The sequence below is a fragment of the Anopheles darlingi genome, chromosome 2 (assembly GCF_943734745.1).
Source record: "Anopheles darlingi chromosome 2, idAnoDarlMG_H_01, whole genome shotgun sequence".
Lineage (NCBI taxonomy): Eukaryota > Metazoa > Arthropoda > Insecta > Diptera > Culicidae > Anopheles > Anopheles darlingi.
The window spans coordinates 49,991,903-49,999,402 of record NC_064874.1 but is presented as its reverse complement, the minus strand read 5'-3'; the positions used below and the strand labels follow the sequence as shown (position 1 = coordinate 49,999,402).

Below are 7,500 nucleotides of genomic sequence, written 5' to 3'. Positions count from 1 at the left end.
GCCGAGTGGTTGGCCACTTAACAGAGTCAAACGGTAGCTTTCATCCTCAATAATCATCGTCGAGGGTACGGGATAATAGTTCGCCTGCAGTGGTAGCTTCTGGAAGCGCTTTCGTTTGATTAGCTGCATTGCGTTCAGATCGGTATAGAATGTGTCACCGCTGGCAATCGGTGTCTGTAGACGCATCACAATCTCCGTGTTTTCACGTCTACCAATGTCGACCAAGTTTCTTATTTCAAGCACCTCATCCCGTAAGATGGTTTGATGTGTGGCAAACGGAAGGCCGGCAGAGATGCTAGCCTCGAGCGGACCGCGAACGACCAACACGATCGGATGATCGTACGCCATCGGAGTCGCATTGCCTGCCGGATGAAAAAGATAGGCACCGCTCTTTCCCGAGCTCAACTGCGTTCCATACTGATAGAACTCCAGATGTACCGGTACGGTAGTCGCTTGATCAATTGTAACCGACTTGAGAAGACCCTTCGCATTGAAGGCCGCCCCCGGCGAGCTTTCTTCGCCAACTCGAATAGAAACCTCTCGAGGGACTGCGAATTCGATTTCTTCTGGATATGATGCTGCTAGGTTCGCGGTGAATGGAGCCTTCGACAGAATGCTAACTTTCGAATAAGTGACGCCACTAAAAGAAGAAAGTAAACAAATTCTCTCAATGTTCCAGAACGCTGATAGTTAAAAAAAAAAAACACCTACGTAGACTCGCTGGCGCTGGTTCGTGAATTGATGGTATATACGCTAATGCCTAGTGGTGGGGCCGTAGCACGGAACAACAATCGGAACTTGGTGTTGGATGGCTGCGGTTGGCTAACTCCATCGGGGCGCGTATGCCAAGACCATACAGGAGCAATTTGACACGTTACAGTTCCCCCGTTGGCATCACGCACAGTCAGGAAAGGTGTGGCCACATAGAACTCCACTATTTCTGAACGTACCTGAGGCAGTGAGTTGTGTAGCACAACCTGTTTCGTTGGTAACTCATCACCAACAATGATGGTGGGCCGGGCGCTGTCTGAACCGCTGACCGGGCGAGAATCATCGATCGAAAGGTAGTGGAATGATGGGTCTGCTTCGTACACGGACGCTTTGGTGAGCAGACGGTACGTGGCTTGTTGCATCACGAACTTGCACTCTTCAATTGCTCGTGCCATTCGCTGGGCATAGTCCTCGACGACGTGGTCCTTTGCCGTTCCGGTGATACCGTCATGGTGCTGAAAGAGCGATAACTGTTGACGGGCGTACTCCAAGCGCTTCGCCAGTGCTGCCCACTCAGCAGCAGCAGATGAGTCCCAATTGCTCCATGCGTGCAACATTTCGGCCGAGCGAACATAGTGCATCAGGATTCGATCCTGGCGTTTGTGGAAGGGTCGGGAGGTGAAGTAACCGCTCCAGTAATCTTGGTTCACGTCACAGTATGTGAAGAAATCGCCTGTTAACGAAGGGAATTCTTGTACACCTTTTGCCGAGGTTCGAACCGCATCAAAGTAGTCCTGTAGCGTGGCGAAACGTGCTTCGACGTTCAGCGACGGTTCGTTGTTGATGTACTCGAAGAGTCGTTCATAGTTGACGCGCTGCGCCTCCCATTCGCTGCTCGTTGTATAACGAAAGTCATCACCGAGTGGAATAAGCACGTTGCGCGTGCGGTAAAGGCGTGACTTTTTGCGCCACTGATCGACAATGGCGTTGGCCCGTTCGGCCACATTCTGATCGGTGATCGGACGCGGTGGAATATGCCACGGACAAGTGACGCCCGTATTCGGAAGACGTTTGAAATCAAACTGGCAGCACACTTTGGGGTCGGGTCCGCAGGTGTGCGGTACATCGTATGAGTAAAATGGCATCATGTGCGTGAAGAGATCGGTATCACCACGTGTGTCCCACAGTTGGCGCCAACGGAACTCGAGATGCTTTTTCAGCGCCAAATTTTTCTTGACAATATAGTGTGTGCGCTGTATGAGCAAATTCTCAAAGCCCGATTGTTTCAGCAGGTATGGTACAGTAGCCGACTGACCGAATGGATCGATCGACCAGCTCGATATGGGTGTTACGTTGAGCCGCGTTTTCAGCCACGTCTGGCCTTCGGTCAACTGCAACAGCACAGAGTACCAGTGCGAGTTAGCTTCGTCAGGCATTACCCAGCCACCGGTTACGAACTCCAGCTGACCCTTCTTCACCAAACGTTTCACGATGTCTTTCTGCTCAGCTGCCAACCGATCGTACCAGTGCGCAAAGTAGCTGATCTCGGCCCAAATGAATCGCATTCCCGGGTTCTCGTCCAAGTGACGTAGCATGTTCGTAAAGATCGCTTTAGTGGATCGCTCGTAATATTCGTCGAACGTCTGTGTCCAGCCCGGATCATTGTGGCTGTGGGGAACCACGAAGACATGCAGCTTGTTGTGAGCATTCCAATCGTTCGGATTGTACTTGATGTCCCAGCCTTGCTTCCATGCACCACCATCTACGTTTTCGAACGAAACCTGCTCGTACAGATTCAGCATCTGAATGTCGGGTTGGGGAACAACGTCTGCTCGCAATGCACACGTCCCTGCGCCGCCGCCGTTCGCATTGATGACCGATTCCTTTATCATCTCACCATCGCCCAACATAGAGCCTACCTTGCCTTCGGCGTACGTCTCATCGCCACCGTCTACCGCTCCACGAATGGTTTCAATCTCTTTTCGTATGTTACCAAACTCTTGGCGATGTCTGCTTAGTCCGCTTTCTAGTTGCTTAATCTTATTTTCCAAATACGACAAATCTGGGTTCTGAAAGATAAGCATATGTACCAATCATACAGCCATCCATCAAAACCACATCGTCACCACTCCTGCTTCTACCTACCGCCGTACGTTCCGGAACGGAATAATTCAGCACTACGTAGAGTATCAGGAATAACAGAATACTACCACCGGATAAGATGAAGGCGAATTTTCTTCGTATACGAAGCATTTTGCTATGCCGGGTCCTTCACTGCAGACTACGGGGCGGCTTCCTCTAGCGCGGCGCTTCTGTGTTGGCAACCGTAAAGGAAACAAGTGAGTTTTGGGTGCGGGTTGTTATCTATCCGCCGCTTACACTTGTTCATGAAGAACACGTAGACAAAGGAGAACCGTAGTATATAATTAACCACTGCTCCAATCTGCTGGCGTCCAATTGTTTGATTAGAACTCTATTGTTTTCACAGGTGAGCAAGAAACAACTGTTTACACCAATTCGCAGCCGCAATCTTGACCTCTTCGTCGTCTGCGCTGATTCTAAATAACCACTGCACGTGAACCAACTACACAACTTCAGCAAAATGCGGATTGGTTCGATATTTTACTTTTTACCGGCACACAGATTGAGTATTTTCTCGTCACCAAACTTTTTATTTAGATAAAGTACTTATTTTGATTTCTTAATACCCGTTCGAACCAACGGCACTCGTATTGGTACTTGAATTGGTCGCAAATGTACTGAGGTGTTCACACAGAACTGCAGCGCCGAGCTTTTCCGTTCCGATTTTTTCGCACCCGTGGCCAGCACGTTTATGAGGCATAATTTAAGGAAGACTTGAACCACGGTTGGGCTGAAAATTGGAATGTAATGGAAGGAACCACACTTACGTGAATAAACCACATGATTTCACTATCGATTGGAAAGGGCTCGTGGTGTTTTCAGGCAGGTAATTCGCCAGACATAGTTGCTCTATCGAGTTTGAGCCGGCTTGGAACTTTTCGAACCTTGCCGTCTCTAGGCGGTGCAAGTGAGAGTGAGCAGGAGAGAGATATGGTGATGTTTTTTTGCCCGGTGCGTGGTGACATCGAATTTCTTTCCCGCTAGAACCGTGCAAAAATCAAAGACCGCAAAAGAGTGAGTTTGTGGAAAGGTGGACCAACCGTGAACTACCGAACCACTGCAGATAGAACCGTTTGAAGCGTCGTTTCTCTGTGAAGAAAACCCTGTTCGCGAAGAAGGCGGCCACGAAGAAGGGGACTACGAAGACGACGACACAAAACGGCGAAGAAAAAAAGCTAGAGTTTGACAGGGCAAATGACAGCGGAAAGAACAGAAAGAAAGTAGTGAAAGACGACTAGCGCAGAGCAAACTTTTCGTCTTTTCCACAATTTTCGGGCGCATTGAGACAGGGAAGTATCTCCCGAAAGGTGCGAACGAATGGTGACTGTGAGGGGAGGCAGGAGAAACGATCGCCAGACGCCGCCACAGGAGAAAACACGGAAAAGAAAATGTGCGATGTTTGCTCCGGGTTTCTGAATCTTCTCGTTTCGTGTAAGTATATGATGCCACCACTACATTTGTGCGTCCGCGTGTTTGAGTGTGTGTGTGCTGTGGGAGGATGGGCTGAAGTCGATGCAAAAGGAGGTCCCAAACACACGACTCCGTTGTCCTGCTGGCTTTGCAACAAAAGGCTGACCCACCTCAAATTCCGCCTCTATGTCCTCGCTTGTTTACAGATGAGTCGCGACTCAACGGTAGCAATGACTCGGAGCATCCGGTGTTTCTTCAGAAGCGGGAGGTCGAAACCGTTCTTAGCTACGTTCAGACGTGGCCCAACCGGCAGTGCATGTGCTGCTACAGAGATGTGAAAAATTTCGACCGCTTCAATCTGGTGGTTCAGGCGATCATCTACTTTACGGTGTACCAGCTGAAGAACATCCGCAAACTTTTGGCTCAAAATCAGCTGCAAGCCTCGGCCAGCGCGGCATGCTCCGGCATCCAGCAAGATGCCGGGGCCAGTACGAGCGAACCGGAAGGAAACGCCACTGCTGCAGTACAGGGCGTAAAGGAAAGCAGAGATGGAAGTGAAGCGCCTTCCGGAGAGCAACCTGCGCCGCTGGAAGAAGAAACCAAGTCTAAGGAGGATGATTGTGCGGTTGGTGAAAAAGCGGAAAAGATCGAGGGTGCGGAGAAGGTGGTCGACAAACAACCGACCGCTGCCAATCAACAATCGAGCACCGGCGAAACCTGGACATTGGTGGATGTAGAAAAGCTGTTGATGCTGGTTTCGAAGGTGTTTCTGCTCAACTTTCCGCTGTACGTGGCTTACAAGCACGGGGTGCACACTCGCCTGGACGAAGTATCGGCACAGGAGGTGCAAACTTTGAGCATCTTTTGTGATCTACACGACAGCGAGATACCGGCATTTCTGTTGCGCAATGTTTCGCTATTCTGCAATTACGCCGGATTCGACGTTATGATGCAGTCCTTCGAGCAGCCAGGGCTACCGGTATCAACAGCGCACGCCATCACGGCCACGGCCTCGAACATCAAGCTCTGGATCAACTATCGGTCGATAATGCAGCTGTTCATACCACTGCGCGTCAAGGTGCTGCAGTACATGTGCCGGCTGTCCGATCAGGATCTGCGCTCGCCGGCCACGAAAACAATGGCTGATTTCATGTGGACCGCCATCAAGGATCCGCTCGATTCGCAGATCACCTTCGATACGGAGGGGCTGGCACTAGCATTCAAGTATTTCACCTCGTCCACGCTGACAATGCGACTTGCCGGAATGACTCAAATCAATGCTCATATAAACATTTTCAATGATATTTGCACCTCTGAGACGGTGTCCGAGGTAGAAGCTGTAGGGCTCAAGCTGGCCAACTGGTTGACAGAAAACCAGATCATCTCGCACCTGTTCGGCCCGAATTTACACGTCGAGGTTATTAAGCAGTCGCATATTGTGCTGAATTTTTTGGCAGTTGAAAATCAGATCACCGAGGAGCATATAAGCCTAATGTGGCAGGCCGCCCAGCTGAAGCATTGCTCCAAAACGATTTACGACATTTTGCCCTCGCTCGTGAAGAATCTCGCCCCGAAACCAGCTGCCCATTTACATACTTTATTATGTCGGCTTGATCCCCGGGAGCACACGGAGCAGAGCATCTACATAGCGTCTGCCCTGACGAAACTTATATGGATGCGCGACTGCTCGCATCAAACCTTGATTGATATGAGTAAATCCACCGCTGGAGTTCCCGGTGCCGTTGGTGGCAGTGGTGGTGGAGGTTCCTTCGGCGAAATATCAGCTAGCCGTAATGACTACAACGAACTACCGTCAAGCTCGGAGAACAGTGTTAGCGTCGATGGAAGCAACAGCGAAGAAGAGCATCCCGAAGAGGATAGCTCAGATGTCGATATTCCGCCGAATGCACCGATAACTGCCGCTAGCCAGAAACCGGTGGTGGAATCTCGCGAAGGAGAGTCAGACACTGGGGCTCCTCCGTGCAAGCAGGCGCGTCATAAGAACTGTTGTGATGAAATCGATGGTATGATTGCTAATGAGCAAACGTTTGCTTACATCTCCTAATTGATTGCTCACAACGTCTTTTTCATCTCGATTTTCAGAGGACAATAAGGTGGACTCCTCTGATATATATGACGTACGTCAGCGAATGAAAGAAAAATTGTAAGTATTGATAAAAGATATTGTGATACCTTTGGAGCCGTTTTTTATTAATAGAAACTCTCCTTTATAGAAGGATTCCATTGATCACAAGATCGATGGGCGCTTTCAATGACGAAGGCACGAGCAGTGATGAATGTATTGATGTAGATGAAACCTTTTTACTGCGTAAGAAGTTGCGAAAAAAGCGTCGAAAAATCAGTGGTCTCACGCGCAAGGAGCTGGAAGAATTACACGAAAGCGTATCTGATGTAGAGGAAAGCGATCTGCTAGCGGCCATGCTGCCGGATAGTGATTGTAGTGATCACAACATGCCAGCCTCCGTTCTACGACACATTCAGCAGCAACATCAGCAGCAGCAGCAACAGCAACAGCAGCAACAGCAGCAACAGCAGCAACAGCAGCAACAGCAGCAACAGCAGCAGCAACAGCAGCAACAGCAGCAGCAACAGCAGCAGCAACAGCAGCAGCAGCAGCAGCAGCAGCAGCAACAACAGCAGCAACAGCAACAACAAAAACAACAACAACAACAACAACACCAGCAGCAGCACCAACAGCAACAGCAGCAGCAGAACACTGGCCTTGTGACAGGTCCGACCTCCGGTGGGATGGGAATTGCTGGTAGCGGTGATGCTAGCAACTCATTAGTTGGTCGAGCAATGAATAGTGTCGTCGGAGGCAGTGTTGGTCCGACTTCCGAGGATGTGGCTAGTTTTATGGGTGCGATCGGTGAGGGCCATTTGATCAATTTCTTAAATGAGGCCGACAACGATGGTAGTTGCTCGTCCCCGCTGAGTAACAAATCGGAGAAAAATATGGCCGACTTCGATGACGAGGAATCACCGTGCGAAGAAGAGCTGGCGCAGCTGGCGGCACGGGCCGAGTCATTACACAACGCTTTCCCGATACCCCGTCCCAGATCCATTGGTACAGTTTCTGGACCATCAGCAATGCGATCGTCGGCAATCGGCGCCGGTTTAGGATTAATGAAGCATCCTCATGCACCACATTCACCGTCCGGATTAGCCAGAACGATTGGACGCGATCAAGCCAATGGTGCAGGCATTAAAGGTACC

General features: G+C 50.1%; 2 protein-coding genes across 4 annotated transcripts in view; one reads left to right on the top strand and one right to left on the bottom strand.

The window, feature by feature from the left end:
- Positions 1–3,952, bottom strand: part of LOC125952592 (alpha-mannosidase 2) — a 5,619-nt gene extending 1,667 nt beyond the window's left edge. The window contains exons 1-5 of one of the 2 annotated variants that reach the window (XM_049682148.1): positions 3,894–3,952; positions 3,091–3,583; positions 2,857–3,023; positions 712–2,780; positions 1–640 (exon numbers count right to left, since the gene is read on the bottom strand). The exon at positions 1–640 is cut by the window's left edge and continues 468 nt beyond it. In XM_049682148.1, coding sequence (XP_049538105.1) covers positions 1–640; positions 712–2,780; positions 2,857–2,964 — 2,817 coding nt within the window. In that variant the 5' untranslated portion in view covers positions 2,965–3,023; positions 3,091–3,583; positions 3,894–3,952. Of the gene's footprint in view, positions 641–711; positions 2,781–2,856; positions 3,024–3,090; positions 3,757–3,893 lie in introns of those variants that run through there. The other variant, XM_049682147.1, reaches the window with a different exon arrangement.
- Positions 3,770–7,500, top strand: part of LOC125952588 (ubiquitin carboxyl-terminal hydrolase puf) — a 17,862-nt gene continuing 14,131 nt past the window's right edge. Inside the window, exons 1-4 of one of the 2 annotated variants that reach the window (XM_049682144.1) lie at positions 3,770–4,284; positions 4,470–6,287; positions 6,367–6,427; positions 6,501–7,500. The exon at positions 6,501–7,500 is cut by the window's right edge and continues 174 nt beyond it. In XM_049682144.1, the coding sequence (XP_049538101.1) occupies positions 4,242–4,284; positions 4,470–6,287; positions 6,367–6,427; positions 6,501–7,500 (2,922 nt within the window). In that variant the 5' untranslated portion in view covers positions 3,770–4,241. Of the gene's footprint in view, positions 4,285–4,469; positions 6,288–6,366; positions 6,428–6,497 lie in introns of both variants that reach the window. The other variant, XM_049682143.1, reaches the window with a different exon arrangement.